The sequence below is a fragment of the Phycodurus eques genome, chromosome 9 (assembly GCF_024500275.1).
Source record: "Phycodurus eques isolate BA_2022a chromosome 9, UOR_Pequ_1.1, whole genome shotgun sequence".
In the NCBI taxonomy this organism is placed as follows: domain Eukaryota; kingdom Metazoa; phylum Chordata; class Actinopteri; order Syngnathiformes; family Syngnathidae; genus Phycodurus; species Phycodurus eques.
The window spans coordinates 18,669,080-18,693,214 of record NC_084533.1 but is presented as its reverse complement, the minus strand read 5'-3'; the positions used below and the strand labels follow the sequence as shown (position 1 = coordinate 18,693,214).

The following is a 24,135-nucleotide window of genomic DNA, read 5'->3' as shown; positions in this document are numbered from 1 at the left end:
TATGAAGTGTAAAAGTAAGGGAGCAGAATGAGTCAAAGCAAGTGCAACAATGGTGTTGCTGGTATGTACCTGCAAGCCCAGTGGTTTCCAGCGCACATTCCTCAGCAGAGCCGGAGTGGAACTCAGGGTGTTCTGTGGCCTTTTCTTCAGCGTTAGGATGACTCCGCATGGGTCTTCTCTTAAAGCGTTCACTAGGTTCTTCAACTGCCAGCCCACCTGGAGAGCACACAACATACAATGGGTGAAAGAAATTTTTCAATAATTATCTTTGATAGCAACAACCTGAGACATTCTCTGAAGCATATTTCAATTAAAAAAATTGCTGGACAATGCAACAAAATGTAGGAATCAAATATGATCAAGAGAGGATGCACTAAAAGAAGTACTAGTACAGTACCATTATACCTAAAATATTTGAAAATTTAAATGAAAACAGTGTGACATGTAGGTGGGTGGAGTGTGTCTGTTTTTTTTTTTTTTTTTTTCATTCATCCAGAACATAATGAATGTTCAGTTTTGATTGACAGTGTCAGAGAATATGATATCAATATATTTATTATAGGGTTTTAGTTTGTTGTAATGTATAACTACAGTGTGCTATACTGAGAACTGCTACAAAGGGGGTATTAGAATAGCTAAATGAAGAGCAAATATAATATCACAAAAACAAGCTTGATTGTTTAGATATGCCTAACATTGTGCCCGTTTAAGTTATTGGTGCTGTGGTACTGCATGCGTCCATTTGTTGTGTGGCTTTTTGTGATGGTGTGGGGTGACTGTCTCTTTTTGATGGTCAAGTTGGACACCACTGGTACAAGCTATAATTATAATATGATTGAAGCTGAAATAGTTCTTGATTTATATTTTGGCTTTTTGCCACTGTTCTCAGGTAAGGAAAGAATGGCTTACTTAGAATGGATGTAGGGAGACTAAGATGGTACAAGAGTGCTGACTTTACTATTTCATCATGGCTCTGTAGAGCTCATACAACACTTGTGAGACCAATGACTGACCACCGGTCACTGCAACTGGCAGTGTCCACAGAGGCCTCCACACATACGCCAAAAAATGTTATGACTCTATTTCACACATTATCATGACCAATCTCTTTTATTCTTTTGCAAGGCTCACATTCTTATGCCCATAACAAGAGAATGAGTTCATCCAGCATTCTTTGATAATCAAAGCATAAAGTCTTTCAATTAACTTCCTGTCCACTTTTGATTGGACCTTTTCAGGCCTTTTGAACATGGAACCTTTTTGCTGTGAGGTGACAACCACTAGATGACATGCACTTTGAATTTAAAAATATAGAATTCCTCATAGATTTGGTCAATTTATGCTTGAATTAATTCTAAATGAGCTTTCCAATGGAGGTTGCTATTGGTGTGACACGGACAACCACCAATATGCTGTGACAGTATTATTATTACTGTCAGTACTGTGTTATTTTTGTTTTACAGTTTTTCCACTGACAGGGAGAGGAAATAAGCATTACAAAATACAGATTATACATTTTTTTTTTAAATCTTCATAATCTAAGACTGGTTGACATATAGTAGACATTTCTTTCTTGAAATTCCTTTCTGTTTAAAATTGTTTTTTTTTATCCAAAATACACGTTATATGTGGACACTGGACAGCATGTATACACACAGCAACTACATAGACACAAAGCACACAAACCATGTTAACCAGGCCAGTTAGAAAGTGTTCACTTTGCAAATGTGCACAGAGACAATAGAAACAAAGAGAGAACTACCAAAATAACAGCATCACATAAACTGCTCCTGCAGTGTTTTTTTTCAAATCCCAGGAGTCTTCATTATTTTCCCAAATGCTATTACCAACTCGTAATTATGTTGCCTCTTCAAACAATGAGTTTGGTATCTGAGAAACCCCTAAATCTCACCTCATAAACAAAACTACCCGTCTTGTTTTGAAGCTGGTTTCACACAACAAATGTCCTAAATGTAAGGGAAATTCTATACTTAACAGTTCTTTCATGAAACGAAATAAGTTCATCATTGAAATTCAACGTATTACACATAAGGAGCATTGTGACTAAGTCATCAGTTGCAATGTTTTCCGAATTCCTCTTTCTTCCTCTCATATAGGAATGAAAAATGGTATACTTCCCATAGCTGTCACCTCACTTTTATCCCATATATTTCTTTTTCACCCTCCTTCCCCCTAGTTGCTTGTTACCTCCACCTCCCTCTACATCTCCCAGCTTTGCCTCACACCAGTATGCTCCGTTTGCCTCATCATGCCCTTCCCCACACCTGTGCCTCCCTCTGCTTATCTCCTCTCCCCGGGGTGAGGGATCAGAGAGATGAGGGGCTCACAGAGGGAGTAACGATCAGTTTGAACTAAGCGCCTGGCAGGAAGCGGTCTGCACCATAACCCGGAGGAGAGTGAGGTGGGCCATAGTACGTAGCTCCCTCACAAGTCAAAGGAAGCCCCAGAAGCTTAAAGTAGAACCAAACAGACCAAACAAATGGTTTGTAAATTTGACACCTCACAGAAAGAAGCTCGTTAACAAGCTAGACAATGAATGAATGAATTAAAAAAATAATAATAAATATAAAAAATAAATAACAAAGTATGTGAACTCAGGCTTCAAAAAAGTCAAGAATTGAGACATTTTTTCCTCTTGCAGATGCTGTGGCCGTGTCGCTGAATGCTCTGAAAACTCTGCCTACACAGAACTTTCAGCTGTCAATCAAATAAGTGCCTTCTTTTTAACGGCTCCGAAGCAGGGAGAGGAGAATTTCCAGCGACCGAGATAGCACACGCTCTCACGGGCTGCAGTGAAGCAGCCTCTAAGCCGGCATAATGTCCATAAACCACGCCTCCAGGACAATTTTCCCTGCTTTTAAATTCAGCGGGATAACGTGCTTCTGTGGCTACTGAAGGGTGTGCCATAAGCGGCCACAAATGCGCACCAGTCCCTCTGGATGAATTTTCCTCCTCCTCGTTGCCCCGCAATGTGCGGCCCAGCATCTGTATGGCAAACAGCCCTAACGCCGTTGTGAAGAATCTCTGGCAGCTTCTCTAACAGCTGTCGGGCTGCCAATGGGCCGCGGAGCAGCAAATCCCGTCCGGTTCACCGCTACCTCGCAACGCGCATGGTGCCAGACGCCAAGACACTGTAGCCCAAATAACACAAAACACATTACACTTCAGGGAAGGTGTAGTTTTTCAAGTCGTGGGCATAGTTTGCTGGCCAGTTACACGCTATTCTGGTAGTAATAGGTTCAGGTTAAAATGAATGAAGACGTGGCAATGCTGCCGAATGGCCACTGCATAGAATAAGCGCGCTTGGTGCTTATACGGTGGGAGAGGACCTCATGCTAGAAAGTATATGCCCCAGCCCGCTGACATCACAGGGCTAGTTTTTAGCCCTGCCCCCAAAAAAAATCCGGCCAAAAGAGATGAAGAAAAAAAGTCTTAAGCTACTGTATATTTCTAAAATTCTAGACTATATTGTTCTCATTCTTTACATGTTTTCAGTGCTTACCTAAAAACATATTTAATGTATTGAGAAACAAAAGGCGGCACGTGGCCGACTGGTTAGAGCGTCAGCCTCACAGTTCTGAGGACCCGGGTTCAATTCCCAGCCCCACCTGTGTGGAGTTTGCATGTTCTCCCCGTGCCTGCGTTGGTTTTCTCCGGGCACTCCGGTTTCCTCCCACATCCCAAAAACATGCATTAATTGGAGACTCTAAATTGCCCATAGGCATGACTGTGTGTGCGAATGGCTGTTTGTTTGTATGTGCCCTGCGATTGGCTGGTAACCAGTTAGGGTGTACCCCGCCTCCTGCCCGATGATAGCTGGGATAGGCTCCACCACGCCAGCGACCCTAGTGAGGAGAAGCGGCTCAGAAAATGGATGGATGGATGAGAAACAAAACACGAGAATGAGTTTAGTTCAACTTTAAAGGAAAACATCACCGAAGAGCATGAGAGCAAGACGGCACGAAACAGAGAAAGACCTTGAATTAAAAAGATCCCTCCCCTTTAGAAATACCAATTCAATCGTTGAACGAATCTTTTTGTAACAGAGCTGACAACATGGTGCACTGAATCACAGACTCTCACAAGGCACCGTTCCATTTAAATGGATGCCCATTTTTGTACCTCCATCTAATCGACGAGAAACTTTTTCAATTTTGAAAGAGGAACTTTAGAAAGCCTTGATTTGTCATGATTTGAAAGGGGAATGCATGTTCCCCTTTCAAATCATGACAAATCAAGGCTTACTCATACACTGGAAAGACATCCCAGAGAGCCGAATGACAATCAAACTGCTCTGAATAATGGTCTTCGAGAATGTATCCAACAATCTTCTCCAATTGCGAAACTAACTAGCCCACATACTGTAGCAATACTGGAGGACATAAAGCATCATGGTGACGGTCTTTCTGAATGGAAAACAAAGGCTTATGTTCAGTATGAATTGACACAGGAAAAGTTCTTCATTTCCTTTGTCTTTTGGGTTTTATGGATATCGATTCATTCTTCTGCTTACCACTGTCTGATGGTTGACTTGGATGACTTCATCACCCGCATGAATCTTTTTGCACTGATCTGCTGGAGACTACAAAGGAAGAAATTGAGAGCAAGAAAATCCAATTCAGGACATACCGTCACAATAGATGAAATAACAATATGGTATTGATTTGTTTTGAGTGTCTATCAAACTTACATTCTCTGTGGTCCCAGTAATAACATGGAGTCCATCATATGTTGATTTGATGTACATCCCCTGAAAGACAAGCAAGACAGAGTAATAGTCAATGTAATACAGAGTACAGTATATTCATGTGTGCAGGTACTCCATTTGCTTTTGTGCTTTGTTCTAAATGGTTTCACTGCCTGCTCCATGTTTGTAGTTATGAAAACATTGTCCTAACATTGTATGGACTTTGTCCCATCTGGGTTTAATTTGCAATCGTTAGACTCCTCCAATCACGTATTTTGGGTTCTCCTTTAAGTTGTTACCCATTTATCTAAGACTGGCTTCAGACTTGAAAGAAAACCAGTCAAATCTCAACGTTTGACCCATTCCCAAAGCCTTCACTGCCCAGCCTATAGATATCTGTCCAGCAAGCCTTCAAAGTTATGAATTATTGCCATTAAAAGGTATTTTTCCCTGAGCTGATAGTGAAACAGCTGTCTTTGCTGTTTTGTCCTTCCAAAACTTCTTCCAAAATTTTATTTGATGGAATTTGCTTGATACAGCTGAGGTCATACTGTCCATGTATTCTACAGCTCTCGAACCAGGACTGCAGTAGTTTCAATTGCTTCCTTCAGTGCTAATCAGTGCTTCCTTGGGACTATAGTACATGCTGCCAACTGCAATCAGCTTTTTGCAGGGATCCAACAAAAACGACATTTGACTCTGTTTGTATTTCTCATTGAACACTTTATGTTGTGACTCGCAAGATTTGACTGCTTTTGAATTACATGAGTTATTACAGTATCACGGACAGTGGAAGCAGCTGAGTTGTTGTTGGACGTTGTGTCTAGTCTGACAAACTTTTTTTTGTTTTGTTATCATCTTCATCACTGACATTTCATTTTAATAACACCTAATAAAAAAAATCTAGCTGTTAAACTGCCATGTTCTGTGGCTAGACATCCTTCGTCATTATCTACATTTTTTACTATTTGCCATTTGGTTTTGTACAGGTATATTATAATGGGTACAAAAAAAGCGTCAATGATAGAATCAGGAACCACAAATGCATAGCTGTAGATGGCCTCAATGTATCCCACCATGCATACTCTAATCCTTTAAGATACCCTGTATATACCATATGAGTTATTCAACAAAACAATTATGTCTAAATAATAAGTTCAGCAACAAAACTGTTATCAGACATTTGGAAGACAATGAGTGGACTAATGACCTAACTGTGAAAAGGACACTTCTCATCACTTTTACCCTAGTTTCGTTCAAGTCTTTGTATGTGTGTGTCTGTACCACCCCAATTCCAATGAAGTTGGGACGTTGTGTTAAACAAATAAAAACAGAATAAAATGTTTTGCAAATCATGTTCAACCTATATTTAATTGAATGCACTACAAAGACAAGATATATCATGTTCAAACTGACAAACTATTGTTTTTAGCAACTAGCAGTCAGCTCACCCATACACTCATGTTAAATGTACATTACACATCTATGAGTGTCTTAAGAAATCACTTACAGAAGCTCCTTTGTTGTTTTTGGCAAAGTTTATCACTGGCCCAACACTGCATCAATCTGCAATAAATGTGAAACATGGGTTCCAGCGGCGCAAACATGGCTCCGGGCGGAACTTTTTGTCTTTTGTTCCTGACGGACTCTTGAGGCAAAAATTTTGTGTCGACGCTAATTTTGAAGTCAACTTAGCAGTGTAATTAAAGTTTTTTTTTCCCCAGCCCTAATTTCTACGCATTTATTAGTGAATGAGGTCCATTGACTATACAAAAACAGTCATACCTGTGAAAATTAAATTTATTATTTTTTTAAAACTACACTTAAATCTTTGTGTCCTTCATACAATTAGACGCTAACCAGGGTGGGTAGGAGGTCGACATGGGGTTTAATTATTTATGTTTATTGTTGTCTGTACGTATCTTTTTCTGCTAAAATATATGTAAAAGACAAAAAAAATAGATCAAATCTTAAATATTGTTAAAAATGTGCAAATTCTTAACATGCTCAAACATACACCTACTGTATGTGAAATGAAGGAAAATATGCAGTTGGTACTTTGTAGCATCCACTTTACAAGGAAGATTTTAGAGTATTACATGTTGGAGTTGTGTCCAATTATCCAAATGAACACGTGAGATCCAATGTCATTGAAGATGGCCCTAAGAAAGGGCCTGGTGGCTCTCTCTTCTAGTTCATCCCAAATGTGTTTGGTGGGTCTGAAGCCAGGTTTCTGTGCAAGTTATTCAACCAAAATCAAAAGGGCACTTCCAAAATTGTTCCCACCAGGTTGAAAGAGTACAAAACGTCTTGCCGAGATCAAGAAAATAAAATTCTGAGGGAAATATAGGGTCTAGTCAATCTACTATTTGATTATTTCTTACAGGGTGGACCGGTACCAATTAATGTATGTGCGTGTGTGTGTGTGTGTTTCTTTACCAGGCCTTCACTGGGCATGATGCTTGTCAGGTGGACCACTTCCAGATGCGCTGACTGAGAGACCAGAGAGTCTGATGAAAGAGAAATGATGTGGTCGCATATCCCCGCTAAGGTCTTACACTGGAGGTAGTGAGAGATGGGGGAATGACAGAGGGATGAAGTTATATTGATTCCTTTAGGTCTATGAGGGAAACAATAGTGACCTCTCTGGAAGATGTGAAAGTAAAATCACTTCATGAGATAGTTCCACATCTCCACTTTCACCAATCGAAACACAAGCTGCTTTTAGTCTGTCCACAGGCATGCTGCAAGATTCTGTCATACACTGAACAATTCATTTGTACCAACCAATAGGTACCCTATTTCTTATACACATTCTAATTTACACGGAATGACATTATTGCCAATGTTTTACATTAAAAAAAATAATAATTTAAAATTGGGCTACTATATGTTCTCGAACACTGCAACTGGGTGTCCACCCCCCCCCAAAAAAAATCACTCTTTGACTGGCCATTTCTCATTTATTAAATTTTGATTGAGGTGCTTTTTGACATAGATACTGTCTCATGATGTAAAAGTATAGCAAATATCATCACGTTTAAGATAATGTAATATTATAAAAGAAAACAGTCTAGACAAAAGATAAGTTAAAGAGTGAATACAATGTTTTCTCTTTTGCCGACTATTTGTGTGCTAGGTCACGCATTGCTAGTTCAATCAGCAGCAGCATCTCTGCCTCTTGGCTGACTGACTGCAATCGGTTTACACAGGCGATTATCCTGCCTTATAAGCTTCGTAACAAACATGCACACATACAAACACACTCGTCAGAATCCAATTGACATAAAACTCCAAAAAGCTCCCGATAATATTGATATTCACATAAAATCAGTGGTTCTTAACCTGGGTTTGATCGAACCCCAGGGAGTCCATGAGTCAGTCTCAGGGGTTGAATGGAGGTCAAGACATGCACGCATAAACGCACACACATACACACACACACACAGTGTCCATTCCAATCACCCCGATAGTATGATTTGTGATGTCACGCTCCTCTTGACCGTCATTGGCTGCATACTGTCTGTGACAAAAACTTTGCTAGGTTATGATCCTTTTTGCAGATGGTAGACATAAAAACAAAGAAAAGGAAGTGTTTGCGACAATGATAAAATAGTGGCATTTGCCAAGGTGAAGCCGCACATTTGTGAACTTTTCTCTGTCAGGCAACAGTAAAGGGTAAAGTCAGTGGCAATAAATATTCATGAGGTATCTTTTTGTTTTGTTGTGTCCATTTTTTTAAAATCTTTTTTTAACACAGTGATTTTGTGTGCAACTGATGCATGGTTCATTTTGTACTTTGTATATATTGTATTTATATATATTTCATATGTATTTGTATATTTATTTTGTATAAAATACATACCTACGTTTTGAATTTTGGGGGAAAAGAAAACATTTTATTTTCCAATTACGAAGGGTTCGGTAAATGCACGTATGAAACTGTGGGATTCAGTACTGTACCTCAAACAAGGTCAGGAACCAATGCATTAAGTGGTGTGACATGATGCCTTACAGTGCACACACCGATAACCCCGACATAAAATAATCTTCTGATCTCAATCTTAATGAGCAATTACAGGATTATAGTTCTGGAACGAAGAGCGCAGGTCTCAGACACACACACACACACACACACACACACACACGCACGCACACGCACACACACACAGACACACATACTGGCACTCAAGCATTCGTAAACATCAATAGCTGAGAGTCTGATTCATTCAGTGTGATAGAAAAGGTGGAGACTATTTTTTGTCGTGGTTTCGCTGTCTCAGATTGACTCATGTCTATCCTTTTTTTGCGAAAATATGTGTAAAATATTCTGAATGTTTTATCTACCACATGAGATACAAATGACAGTTTCAGTTTAGAAAATAAATAAAAATGTAAAAAATGATCTGATCCTCGTAGAGCCATTAATAGCCTTAGGTTCAGCAAGTACACGGTTCTACTTGTTCTCCTCTCTGATCATCGGACTAACAGTTCTGACCTGGAATTAACACGGAAGATACAAAAAAGGCAAGTCACCACAGTAGAGTTGCTACTTCTCTTCCACTGACACGCCCAGATTTGATCTGACACGCCTCTGGACAATCAGGACGCAGATTATGGAGAAATTCACTTATGTGGTTGGCTGGCGTGAGATTTAAGAGCAGTCAAACAGAAAGCCAGACATAATACGCTGCCAAATGGATTAGATTCTGCCTTTGTGCTTCCGTGCCCCTCCCTCACTCCCCCCCCCCCCTTCACTCCTCCTTGCATATAACATACACAGCCACCACCACTATCTGTGTATACCTGTATAGATGACTATTTACTTTGCCGCAAGAACTAACTGAAAACATTTATTGAGAGAGGTAGAGGAGAGAAACAGAAAGGGCAAGAGGTAAAAAGTGAGAGTCCAGTGCAGAAATCAAGAGGCAGGGGAAAAGAACACAACTAGGACAGCCTTACATAATAGTGCTCATCCTTATGCATGAATGCACATAAAAACACATACACTTTATACACACTTCACGCTCCATCAGGCACACAGACTCGTGCACTACGCTCTCCCTCATACACACAAACACACGTACACACAATATTCCTGTCCATCTGATTGCTTCGAGCTGTAGTCTAGAGCACCGCAAAGTAGCAGGGAGTTTTCCATTATTGAGCAGCGGCTGACAAACGTACAAGTCCCACTACACTAGGGCTGACCAGAGCATAACATTGAACCGAATGCAGGAAGCTCACTGTCGCATACAGTATCACAGTCTGCATTTACCTCCATGTGGAGATCATGCACTTTCCAATGAAAATTTTATTATTTGTTTTGACAATAGAACCTCAAATTGTGTTGCCCAGTGGTTGAGCAATTTGAAAAATAACCAAAGTTTTACAAAACAAAAACAACAAGAATATACTCTGGAAGTAATATCGTACAGTATACCCAGTCTCAAATTCAAAGCAGTAAGACTACAACATGTCCCAGTGGAGTGTGCAGTGTTATTGAGTATGCAACATTGACCCAGGAGTCGGTACCCGCAGGAAAAGTGAGCAAAAGGAGCAGCACGTTAAGATGTACAAGCTGAAAAGACAATGAAGTCAGGACTCTGGAGTTCATGTTAGCTACAAAAACGAGTCACTAATTAGCAGGCCATTAGCTGGCTAGCAGATCAACATATTATTGTCACTTTTTTTTTTTTTTTAATTAAAATATGTTGCATTCTTTTTGTTTACATTACATTAGTCAACTTTTTACATTTTGTGTGATAGTTTCTATTTCCATCCATTTTCAACCGCTTATCCTGGTTAGGGTCGCGGGACGCTGGAGCCTATGTCAGCTGACTTCGGGCGAAAGGCGGACTACACATTGAACTGGTCGCCAGTCAGTCGCAGAGCACATATAGACACGGACAACCGTTCGCATTCACATTCACACTGTCACTGAGTGGGAACTGAACCCACGCTGCCTGCACCAAAGTCAGGCGAGTGTACCACTACACCATCAGTGACTTGTGTTATAGTTAATTGTTAAAATATGGCAAGCGTGCAGCAACCTTTATTGGGCCCTCCTCATTCATCGAGAGTTGAAAGCTTTAGTGCAGTTTTTAATATGTTCTTACTCATTTGTAAGACCACTGAGAATGTTACATGCTACATGCTAACGCTGTCCTTCACGCAGACAGCGCGGGTTTGATTCCTGATCAGTGCCTCAATACCATGCCACGGATGGTCCCAAGGCCGGATAAAAAATATGCGGATTGGAAGGGCATGCAGAGTAAAGACTATGCCAAACAAACATGTGAGTTACTCTCAGTGGTGAACCCTGATGGGACAAGCCCAAAGTCACAACAACTGAGAATGTTAAAATGTTACTAAAACATTGCCTGTAAATGTATACTGGTTTTATGACGGTGACAGTTTGACCCTGGAAGGTTTGAATTCAATATATTTTTATGGTAAAATAGTTTTTTAATATGACGTTTATGGTTCCACTGCTCTTGAATGTTTTTTTTTTTTTTTTTTTTCTAGGATTTTTAAGAAGTTCAGCTTTGGTTCTTCTGGGAAGATTTTCCAACACAAACATATACTGTTTTATTGTTCAGATTATGTTTTGAACTCTTCATGGAAACATTGTATTTGGGAGTCTAAGTCAATGTGGTTTTATATGTTGAAAAGTACATTATCCGTAGAGTTGAGCGCTCTGTGTTTAGGGAGTATTTATTAGAGCAGTGTCAGTATCAGTATTAGACAATATTTATTAGTAGAAACGCTCCCACTCGCAAAATCACTGTCAGTTTCATAACATGTGCGTACCAGCCAATTTTCTTCACACCACCGTACGTACTGTATGTCAGTGAATCAGAATTCATTCTGAACGACAGGCTCGTGCCCGCAAGCTGCAATCTGCATAAACCGTGCCCCTATTTCCCTACAGGACGTCCGTTTGATGCATCTCAGCCAATGTTTATTGTCACAAGCGATATGAGGCCCCAAATGTTTAATAACTAATCTTTGTCCTATTTTCAAAAAGTTGGTGTCATCAAAAAGCTTGCTCAAAACAGAAACTGACATCATACAATAATCATGTTAATCTTTTTTATTAAAAGCACTAGTTCCAATTGCCTTTCTATCAGCTCCAAGAAATCTGACTCTTACGGTTACGTAAACATTTAAACAGTTAAGACAGATATTGTTGAAGCTGACAGCTAGAACAGAAAGAGACAGCAATGACAGATTGAAAAAGATAAACATTGGCAAGAAATAATGGGTGCATCTTCTTCTCAGCCACTATTCAAATTTTCATTAGACAGAGATAACAACTACAAGAGTTTTTTAATTTGTTTGTATTATTTTATGAAGCAGCCAAAGTCTTGCATGAATTATTTTTTTTAGATTGATCCACCCCAAATTAGTTCATAAATATGATAAATGGAACTGCACATTAGCATTTTTATCCTATATATTGGTGTCCCGTTTATGTTTGTTTCTTTATGGGTTCATCTCATGTGAACAACTTAGTGGGCTTGTGTCACTTCACATCCGCTTTATTTCATTTCTAGTAAAAGGGATCAGCAAGCAAGCAGTGTCTAAAAACACCTCCTCCTCTTTCTTCTTTCATGCTGTGTCCCAATTTCACACATTTACCTCCCACACATAACCGAGAGTCATATGTTGCCTTTAGTCTGACACCCGTGTGTGTGTGTGTGTGCGCGTGTGTGTGTGTGTATGTCCACATGTGGGCATGTGCACGTGTGTGCCTGCATACGTGTATGATTAATAAGTCAGTAAATGACATGGTTCCACAACCAAAAATTATGAGGAGGGAATATGTTGAAGCACGTCAGAATCAACATCTAAAACTGAGTCTTTTGTTTGGTAGTGCTTGTAGAAAAATTGTGTATGATACAACAGCATATCCATAAAATACTGACAATATAATTCAACAATAAAATATCTGGGGATTAGTCTATCCCTAATTGGCACATACATATTTCTGTGATCTCAGCTGGTTTGTCTGTGTAGATTGTCAGTCATCCAGGTCATGGTAATCCTTCCGCAAAGGTTGAATCAGGGCAACTGGACTGTTCTTGTTTGTTGAAAAAGTTTCACCATTAATCCAAAAGGATTCTTCTTATCTGAATTTTAGGTGTGGTGTCTCCTTAGTTATGGCTCAGTGGGTGTGTCCCCTGTTGGTGGTCAACAATAGGGTGTTTAACAAGAAGGTGTTGTTGTTTTTGCCTGGACTGGTTAGTGAAACCTGGATGCCAGTCAGTTGTTTACTCATCAAACAGCTCGTTAGAGTTACGCTTCCCATCGAATGAGGCAATTGTTGGGGGGGAGAGATGTCAGGCCATTGTTATAGGCAGACAATAGGTGATGCCTCAAACCACCACCTATGTTGAGAGACATTTTATTCTAGTTTGACATAAATGGCTTCTTTTTCACCTCATTCAAGCCAGCAGTCCTCTCTATCCAGAAATTGGACGTTGTTGTCATCAAAGGACTGTCCCTTCTTCTTGAGATGCAAATGAACCACTGCTTCTGGATCCGAAGTAGCCGCCCGCCTGTATTGCGCCATGCGCCTGTGCAGCGGCTGCTTAGTCTCTCCAATGTAGACATCATTACACTCCTCAATGTATTGCGCTGTATAAACAACATTGCTGAGTTTGCTTCTCTGTTTTTTGTCTGTGGAGTCAACCAGTTTTTGCCTTCATTCAACCTTTTCAGTTTTTATTTAGTTTCCTCTATCTGAGTTTAAAGTATCAGTCTCCTAATCCAACTCTCAGCCCATATCAGAAACTTGCTGCTCAATCTATCTAACACACAATCACACAGCAGAAAATGTCCCAGAGCTCTATCGGATTTTAAAGTGTACAAGTTGTAGACCCAAAAAACACTCACACCTACAGACATTTCTCCTCCCTCATCAATTTGCATTCTGTACAGTACATCACTCACATTAGGCACAGTACATCTTCACACTGTAGCAATATCCAATATCAGAGATATATAAATATATTTGCCCTTAGAAAGACACAAAGTTTTGTTGAGTCGAGAATTATTAATTCAGCAATATAATTCGTATTAAGTCACTCATAGTGTAGTGGTACACTGCTGACTTTCATACAGCCAGCTTGATTTCCTCTCAGTGACCAAAGGTGTGAATTTGAGTGTGAATGGGTCACTGTTCTTCTGAGTGCCCTGCAATCAACTGGCAAAAAAATCAGTGTGTTTGCCTTTTGCCCACAGTCAGCTGGTAAATCTCCAACTGACTGTTAAAAGAAAATGGATCGATTTATTTTTGGGGTTGTAGTACACAGAGGTGTAGAACTGCACTCCATACCCCATAGAAGTGTTTCTATTAATATGGCTAACTACTTAAAGTAATGCTGTGGTTGGTGAGTTTGTACATTTGTGGCATTAACTAGCTCATTGTGCTTGGTGTATTTTTTTGTTTAGAGGGCTCAAACCTTTAATTGTCACCAGACCTCCATAAATATGATTTTTGGAGAAGAAACTTACCACATGAAGAATCTTATTCTCTGTCTCATATACAGTGCAATCCTGTGAAAAGGGGGGAAAAAAACAATGTCATCTGCTGCACTGAAGCTATTATTCTGTCCTAAATATAACGAAGGACAACAATGGAGAAATGAGAGGCCCAATTGGAAGGGAGACAGATACTATTACAGTGGAAATCAGCAGTCAGCATTTTCGTTTGTAAACTTCAATATTATGCATATTACTCAATAATAGGCAGGGAGCAGTCTACTTAGCTTTTAGAAAATTATCAACACTATTTTTTGAACATGACAGATTGTTATTTAACAATTGCTGATTGTTAATCTATTTCTTGGAAAGCAGCCAGCTATGCCTACCAGATGCACACGGTAACAGCGAATACATCTGCTTGATCCATTAGTACAGGCTGTTTTACCCCTATTGTGTGTCTTACTGCACCCTGGCAGCCATGAATCCATTTGGGCCATTGTGGACCAGTGGGGTCACGTATGCTCTGCCTCTACTCTGGCTCTTGTAAGAGTGGCGGGGTGTTATCTGCAGGGCTCCAGGACTAACGGTGGGCACTGAATCTAAACTGCTTCTTAAAGTAAATACAGTACATGGAAAAGGTCCAACAGAGCAGCTCCAGTCTCCATCCAAACAATATGATTGCTCCACTAACAATCACTCTCAAAAAAGGGGCAAGTGTAAATGTAGGTAAGCAGGTATGATAGAAGAAGAGGGAGGACAGGAAACGAAAGAATGAGAAACGAGTTGTTCATTCTCCATAAGAGCATATAAGTGAAGCTGAGGATTGGAGCTGACAGTGAGTCAATGAACATGTTGGGAGCAGCTGTGATAGAGCCCACTTTGTCCCATCGGCTGCAAACAGCCCTTGGCATGTTGGTAGTGGGCAGATGTTCCACTATTGTCAGATTTACAATAATGGAAACTACTGTAGATCTGAGCTAGATGTACCGATGTTTAATTTGTGTGGACATTTATAGGTGCAGTTGAAACACACTGAGTGGAACCTACAAACTAAATGAACATTTTGGCATTTAACCACTTCTTTGTTTTGGTTTAAAAGTCACACAAAAGCATAGATCTCATACAGACAGGTGTGATGTCAACACATCTCAGGTGACTCTGTTTGTGCAATCAAGTTTGCATCTGTTTTGCAAGTGCAGACCTTGAGTACAGTGGTTCCCAAACTTTTTACTCTCAGAATCACCTCAGAAAATACTTAGCCCACCAAGTTTCATCATCATGACAAACATTCAAATACAGTAGCGTAGACAGCTTAAGTGTTATTTAAAAACAAGGCAGAGGCTTTATTTCTACAAAGTATAGCCAATATTATTATGCACAGTGCAATCTGAACATTAACACCGCGCTTAAATATACGAAAATAAAAAACTACACTTAATGATTCAATGAAAATGTATTGCACATAAGTTCAATACAAATTGTATGTAAAAAAAGATATGTATTTCTAAAAGATGTAACTGTACTGTACTTAAAACTTAAATACACTTAAACTGTATTTAACAAATGTATTGAAGTGGATTAAAAATAATTAAGGTACTGTAACATAATGCAAAGCTTGAACATTGAATTCAGTAATTATTTGAGTACGACTAGAGGGAGCCCACACAATTAGCACTGCATGTGGCAGTTAATAATAATTTGACTCGAGTTTATGTGCGTGTGTGTGTGTGTGTGTTTGGAGGAGGGGGGGGGAGTGTTGTTGGGGGATCACCTGCTGTACAATGGTAGTTAATTCTAGGCAGAGTTGCACAATATTGTTCTTCAGTAATGAATACTCTGTCACACTGGCAAATGGAGACCTGAAATAAAGGACAACAGCAGTGTGATTTTAAATGCTGTGACTGAACAGCCAGTAGGAAAAGTTAAACATATTTTTTGTTCTCCTCAGTGCTCAGTAGCAAACAATAAGCACATACAACAATATTTGTTTTAGAATCATAACCCTGGATGTCATGGCTAAAGCTCAGTATTTCTTCATCTTCTGGGCTCTATATTTGTAGACTGCACAATGTGCCCACGTGTATATCACCTCCTTTGTTCAAATTTGATACATGTTACACTTTTTCATAAATCTATACTATTGGTCAATTCCCACGTGTGTATGTGTGTGTGTGTTATTTTTGCAAATGATTAAATCTTTGAAAATGGCTTTGTCTCTTTGATGAAGCGACGTTATTGGCTCAACAAAAATGTTGTTTTTTGGGTTTCCTGATAAGAGTTGGTTTTAGAGATACGAAGGATTCCGACGCCAGTGAATGTATATATGGGCAATTTTCATATAATTTAATCAATAAAAGTACCCCACTCCATCTCATTTTGAAAATCCATTACTTTTACTGAAATGGGTATTTGAAATATTGACAGCTGTTGTCATTCATCCATCCATCCATCAATTTTCCATTCCATTTTCTTATCCCCACAAGGGTCGCGGGCGCGCTGGAGCCTACCCCAGCTAACTTCGGGCGAGAGGCGGGGTACACACTGAACTCGTCGCCAGCCAATCGCAGGGCACGTAGAAACAAACAACCATTCACACTCACATTCACACCTACGGACAATTTAGAGTCTTCAATAAACCTACCATGCATGTTTTTGGGATGTGGGAGGAAACCAGAGTACCCAAAGAAAACCCACACAGCCACAGGGAGAACATGCAAACTCCACACAGTCAAGGCCAGATTTGAAACCTGGTCCTCAGAAATGTGAGGCAGATGTGCTAACCAGTCTTCCACCGTGCCGCCTCGTTATCATTCAAAAGGTAATAATTGTTTCTAAGGAAAAAATGGTCTAACGTAATATTTTTCAAACTTTATATGCCAGTGTCTTTTCCATTATATGTCCTTAGATATATAGAAGGATAGATGGATAGACAGATATAGATTCAAACCCAGGACCACTTGACTTAGACATCCCAAGCACTACGTCACTTTGCTGTGTTCTTTCTCATGTAGCTAAATAAATTCTGATTCAACTGTTGTATTCATCGCTAGATTGTGGAAGTGTAGTTGCTTACTGTATGTTTGTACACTACATACATTTATGTGACTCATTTAGGTACATTTCATTGTTTCATCACTTGGCAAAAATATTAACTTCAAATAAAATCACTGTCTGAATTAAATTGTGTGTGTACTTAATACCTGTCAAGCCAGGCAAGTAGGTTTTTTGCTGCACCAATCAAATCCACCACTGAGGTGAGGAAATCATTGGGTAGCCTCCGGGAAGCTCTTCCATCATAGTGTCCTCCTCTCCTTCTGCCCAGGATGAAGTTCTGGAGGTTCTTGGCTGAAGCATTGAGCTTGTGTGACAGAGTCCGGAGGTTTTCTGTCTCGAGGCCATAGTTCTGGAGGAAAAACAAAATTCACTTTTTAATTGCAATGTGCTGAAAACGAGGCTGATACTTAATATCAGTGTGTAACTGAACCTAAGGCCCGCTGCACAGCGAGCGATGCAGACGAACGCGACTGAACTGCCACGCATCGTGCAGGGTTCAGCAACTAGTTTTCATGAGTGGCCAAACGTCAGTTACAACCAAAATCTACTTTGTCAGGTATAAGCAAGATCCAGTCGCAGATCATTGCCAAACCTTACCAATAAAATACAGTATATACCAACAGTACATGTATTCTGTTTTACAATAATACTGAACTTTAATTATAATTTCAGTTGTACCTGTGGTGTTGTACCATTAGTGTGGTGAGTTTGTCGTGTAAATGCATGAATACAGTCTGTTAATGGAACCAAAAACCTGTGAAGTATCCGCACGCTCTCCTTTTATTTCTTGCCCGTTTCCTGCATGTCTTTGTGTTATTATATTATAGATACAACAGCAAGGGCAAATTCACTTCTTCCTTGACAATCATGCTGTGTTGTTTGTGGTTCAAAAAAAAAAATAATAATAATAGAGCACAGTGTATGTGATGCCTCAAAACGTTTCCCAATAAGAACACACACAATTTTTCCATTGCAGTGAGTTTGTATATGTGTGGGAGTCAATCGCCTAATGTGTGGTGGGAGGTTTTTCGCGATTGTTCATTTCAGTTGCTTGGCTCGCATCGGCTGTGTTGCTCAATGTGCAGTGGGCCTAAAATCATATATTTTTGTCCTGGTATCGCCATCTGTACGAATTCAACTGTAATATAGAAGTGGGTCAAAATTATGCGCTGCCCTTTTCTAGCTAAATTTAAATCTTTTAAGGATGGAAAATAGTGGTGAAATGGAAGTGTGAAAATGTTTTAAGAATGGGACATGGGGAGAAGATACAAACTGCATACAGGGTTTTTCCAACAGTGATTTAACCCAAGATGTTGTGACTGTGAGGCAGACATCCTAACCACTAAAAAATGCTGCCCAATAACTACAATAATCAAACATCACAAGAAAACAATACCTCTCTTTGTGCCAATGTAAATTGAGAATTATGTTTATTATGTGTTGTACTGTAGCTTGAACAATTCAACCTTATATTGCATCTTTTATGAATGACCTCCTCTCTGGACCGCAGGGTTACATTGCCCATTACTACACAATCCTCTGACCCTTGTAAATAAACACAGACTCACTGAGCCACATTGTGCAGAGCCAACCAAGGAACCTCTGGAAATGTCTTGCCAGAAAGGAGGTTGATTCCTGCTGACACGACGACTGCGCACGCACACATACACAGATCTAGACGCTATTCCCCCTCTGCCTCTAGATATATTAAATACAGTCACGACTACAGTGACTACAAAGGAAAGAGTGGCCACAGTGGCAGCAAGGGGAGCGAAAGAGCGAATTAGAGAAGCTAAAGAGGCAGAAAACAAGCGAGGAGATGAACAGAGAACAATAAACTGTGCATCTTGCTGAAACTGGGTCATGCATATGTTATGTACTTTATGATCTACTGTATGGGAATGTGAATATACATGTGAACTTCAAATGTGTGTTTGCACATGGTACAATTAGGCTTCCCTGTGATTCAGCATGGCATTTGTGTCTCCCTCCTGGGGACAGAGTGCACAAATGAAGAGGAGAAATGATAACCCGATGCTGGTTTATTGTGTGCAGATTTGTGTGTGTACGTGCGTTCGTGTGAGTGTGTGTGTTTGCATCTGTGTGTACGAATAGAAAAATAATTTGAGCATGCATATGTGCCTGTGTATGTCAATCAATACAGTACAAGGGCGAGGCCATTAGAGCAGCCCCGACTACCTACATGTCGATCCGGTTGCCATAGCAGCAGTATGGGGTAAAGCCTCTTCTATGCTGAAATACCATCATTTCCATGCTAATCGCAATCAAACATTATTTATATGGAAATCGGACCTAACCACTTTCTTCTCTCTCTCTCTGAACATCTAACTGCCATGCAATACAGGACTGTACAGAATAAACACTTCACAACCCCATATATTACAACTACTACATATTGATGTTTTTTCACATTTCCAAAAAAATTAGGAAGAGGCCTGAGGTAGTACATACAAAATAGATAACTAAAATAGTCAAAATAGTAATCAGGTAAGAAAAAAAAAAAAAAAAAAAAAAAAAATATATTATATATATATATATATATATATGTATAAAAGAACTAATTTAATCAATGACATTTTAGTAAATTATCCATCAATCCATTTTATATGCCGCTTGTCCTTATCATTGTCACAAATGAGCTGGTGCATATCGCTTATCATGAGCTGGTGCTTATTGCTTATCATACAAACTCCACACGGGTGAGGCCGGGATTTGAACCCCGGTCCTCAGAACTGTGAGGCAGATGTGCAAACCAGTCGCGAACCGTTCCACCGATAGTAAACTATTGTATACAAATTCAATTGGAAAAGGAAACTGCAGGAATTCATTACTTTCGATGAACAAAGCCGGGTTTTGAAGACTGCTGAATCACAATTTATGAAAATGAGATTCCTCTATTTAAAAAAAAAAAAAAATACAGTGAAAGATAACTTCGGCTGATAACAGAAAGCAAGTGTTGCTTGGAAAAAAAAGGCTTGAAGGACACCATAAAGAATGAATAGGACCAATTTGGAGGCTTCCATGACCAAGTGCATTCGAAATGTAAATTCTTGACATTTCATAACATTTCTTAATGTAAACATACACCCAAAGCATGAAATATTTATCAAGATCCAAGTTCATGTCTGTTACATACAGTTTGCACACTGCATGGCACGACAGCAGGTAATTTATTTATTTGTTAAAGCATTGACTGAAGATACAAAAATGACTTCTGTGCAAGGGGGAAACGTGTTCAACATTGGTATAAAAAAGGGACTTTTACATTGAGGCTGACGTTTTGGGATTCAGTTTTGCATTTACAATCCACATTCGCCTCTTCATCCTTAGTAGGAGGAAGACCAAAGAATCATTAAGATGTGTTAGAAGTTTGCTTTTGATATGAGTGAGCCTTGGTGGACAAAAAAAGCTGCCTTTATTGTGGTCAAATATTTTCTATTGTATAAAACAAGCTGTAAGTAAGAGGTAACATGGTGAGTGGCCATACTGAGACAATTCATGTGATGATGATGATGATTATGATGATGATGTGTATGTCCTGTGCCAAGACATAGGATGACTGTCACTGTGTGCCACTTATTCCCATGTTTTGAAATTTGAATGGGAAGAGGAGCTGTTTAACAGCCACAAGCGCGCACACGCACGCACACACACACGCACACACACACACACACAAACAACCTCGGCTAATCCAGCAGTCTGTGCCTGAGAGATAAGGTGCATCGCGCGTATTTTTTTTCCACATACTCTCTATTTCACTTTCCCTCTCACACCTCCTGTCCTCTCTTGCTCATTCTCTCACTTTGGGGGTAGCACCTAATTCCCCCTAATTCTTTAAACCGGAGCAGGGCAACTACACAGGCTGGCTGTCAAGGCATACAAAGAAAGCCTAAAATGACTTAACCATTTCATAGCCAATTAAAAAAAAAAACAGGTTGAAGAATATACACACAGCTTGTATGTGTGTGTTTGGATGAAAACACATCCCCACTTATAAGGGGGTGTGCACATTTGTGCAACAATATGATCTCAGTTTATTTTTCCTTCCCCTCTTTCTTTGTTTCACAGCATTTAATGCATTCGTCCTGGTAGATATTAGTTTCGTCGTTATCTCAGAAATAACATTGTTCTTAATAAAACTGTGACCATCTCTGCTCTGAAGTCAGAAAATGTTGTATTTGTGTTATTATCATTTACCTTCAATGTCATTGTAAATTTAAATTACAGTTGATGTCACTAAATGCTCCAAGATGTGGAAAGTTTGCTCATATCTGCAAATTATAATTCTTATGTTGGTTACTGCAGGTTAAACAAACATGGATGGTATAGCACAGCTAATGTCTCCTCCGTAAGAAACGAATTTGTGATACATTTTGAGCAATGTAATTTATGCAAACATTTCCTCCACTTTAAATCCCTGTGATTTTGCTATTTGATGCCAGTTTACGGGACATGGCAGGTTTAATTTTACTATTCAATATTCAGAAACAGTGTTATTAACACCCACCTAACCCACCTCATAATGAATGTTAATGGAGAAACATTTCAATCACCACATGACTTGATGAGGAAATGTTACACTTGAAGTGTTACCATAATTACAATCAATACTGCACACCCACAAACATCACATCAAAATAAACATCCAGGGGCTAGATTTAAATATAATGGCAACCTTCAAACTCAAATGTCCTCGAGGTCATACAATTTGGAATTCTGCCAAGATTTTCAGGGAAAGTATGCCTTCAAAGTCCCAAAACCCTGAGGTGATGTCGAGACATCAAAATGTCGAGCAAAACTTCTGGAAATTTTACAACACTAACATTTTAGGCCCTTATTAGGTAATATTTATTTAAATTTGAGATTCAATCTGTTCTATCTATCTGCTGTCTTTTCAGGTGCCTTGCTCTGGCCCTTCCATGTGCTACTGCCTGTTGCCAAGCACTCCCATCTGCACATGTCCCACTTGTATAACATCACCTTCCCCTCCTCGTGTATGTAGTCTTTGTGCTTTTTAACGGATTTTTAAAATGCAAATAACCCCACGCATTACGAGGAAAAATGCCATGTGTGCTTATTGCTCTTATAATGTGTGGTGTCTGATGTCTGTTGTCATTCCAAGACTGCCCTGTGAGTGGGAGCGTGGTGCCACAGGGCTTGCAGATTGCTGGAAAATACAAAAAAGAAGAAAATGGAGTAGTAAAGAAGACCCCCGCTATATTGGAGTTCAGACTTTGCAGCCTCAGCTACTTGTGGAATACTAATTGGAACACATCTATTTTTAGTTGCAGATTCCCTCGCTATATTGGTGCATCCATAGCCTACCAGGTATTTTTCTTAATTAAATTTTATTCTTCTGAAGAGCTGAAAACGCTTCGCTTTGCTGTGTAGTATAGGGGGTAAATGCAGTGCATCAAACAGTCACTGCAGGCGACCGTAACAGAGCGGTGCAGTACGTCAAACCTTTCATGGGTTACAGTAGCCTTTGTTTTATTTATTTGGTTTTTGTTTTATTTATTTGTTTTTTGTTTTATTTATTTATTCATGTGTTTTGTATAAATTGTATTCAAAGAGCATGGGAGATAATTATGTGCTTAAATTATAGAAAACACCTTTTTAGGAGCAGTGTCCAATATTTGTGGATTCTCACTTTTTGCAGCAGTTTATGGAATGTAGACCCTGCAAAAGACAGGGGTTTACGCCAGAAGAAGAAATAAAAAAGATAGTGGAACTATTAGCTTATCTGGTAACTAGATTGTGGTTGCAAACTGTTCTCCTTTTTGTGGTGAATGACTTGAAAGACACATTATAAAACACTCGCCATAACCAGATGCTGCTGTATTTGGCAGCAGTGCGAGCAACAGGTCACTTCCTAATTGGCTATTGTTCTGTTTCACGTCGCAATCACAGTGACTTGGCTTGGCTGAACTCAGTGTTGACCAAACACAGATTTGCAATGGTAAATATTGAACAGGTTTAATATTTACGATTGTTGACCTGACTGTTTTCTGACCAGATCAGGAGGAGAAAACACTCTCCACACCCACAACACAGGATACTGTAATCAGTTAAAATAATCCTTTAGTGAGATCCGATATTTGGGTCTTTGCTGACTTTGGTCAGAAGTGGGGAGAAATGCTCAAATTGGGTCCAATTATCATCAAGTGTGTGCCCAACTTTAGGAAGGCAGCAAGTCAAATTACTCACTTATTCTCTCTAACTCAACAACTATAAAATAATTATAAAAGAAAAAGTATTAAATGTGCCCAGTGAAGTGAGCTGAGTGTATGAAACGCAAATTGCAACCTCTCTCTGCATGCACAAGACATAAGCGCAGTATTAAGGTGGACAGTGACTAACCAGGGCACATAGGAGGTCAACTGCTTCTAGGATGAGCTCCTGGTGCCCTATCCTCGTAACCCCCAACTCCTCCAGCTCTTGATGGGTGATGTGCAAAAGCTGCTCCCCGCCCATTTGCTCTCGCTCGAAACTCTTCACATACTGCTGGAGACAGTCATCCAGACCTGAGAGAAAACAGGAAGAGAGCATTCAGGTCAGTATGCATGAAAATTTCATCGTAATTTACTAACTATCCATCCATCCATCCATTTTCTGAGCCGCTTCTCCTCACTAGGGTCGCGGGCGTGCTGGAGCCTATCCCAGCTGTCATCGGGCCAGGAGGCGGGGTACACCCTGAACTGGTTGCCAGCCAATCGCAGGGCACATACAAACAAAGAACCATTTGCACTCACAGTCACACCTACGGGCAATTTAGAGTGTCCAATTAATGCATGTTTTTGGGATACTTCGAGATAATGATCACAAACCAGGAATAAAAAAAAGTTACTGGGAATGTTGAG

The 24,135-nt window shown here is 39.7% G+C and overlaps 1 protein-coding gene across 6 annotated transcripts in view; it reads right to left on the bottom strand.

Moving 5' to 3' along the window:
• The window catches only part of si:ch211-26b3.4 (connector enhancer of kinase suppressor of ras 2), a 72,523-nt gene that overhangs the window by 29,759 nt on the left and 18,629 nt on the right, over positions 1-24,135 (bottom strand). For 5 of the 6 annotated variants that reach the window (XM_061685868.1, XM_061685869.1, XM_061685872.1 and 2 more), the window contains exons 2-9: positions 23,636-23,799; positions 17,401-17,603; positions 15,972-16,059; positions 14,231-14,272; positions 7,148-7,267; positions 4,712-4,771; positions 4,535-4,603; positions 70-216 (exon numbers count right to left, since the gene is read on the bottom strand). In XM_061685868.1, coding sequence (XP_061541852.1) covers positions 70-216; positions 4,535-4,603; positions 4,712-4,771; positions 7,148-7,267; positions 14,231-14,272; positions 15,972-16,059; positions 17,401-17,603; positions 23,636-23,799 — 893 coding nt within the window. Of the gene's footprint in view, positions 1-69; positions 217-4,534; positions 4,604-4,711; positions 4,772-6,218; positions 6,275-7,147; positions 7,268-14,230; positions 14,273-15,971; positions 16,060-17,400; positions 17,604-23,635; positions 23,800-24,135 lie in introns of those variants that run through there. The other variant, XM_061685873.1, reaches the window with a different exon arrangement.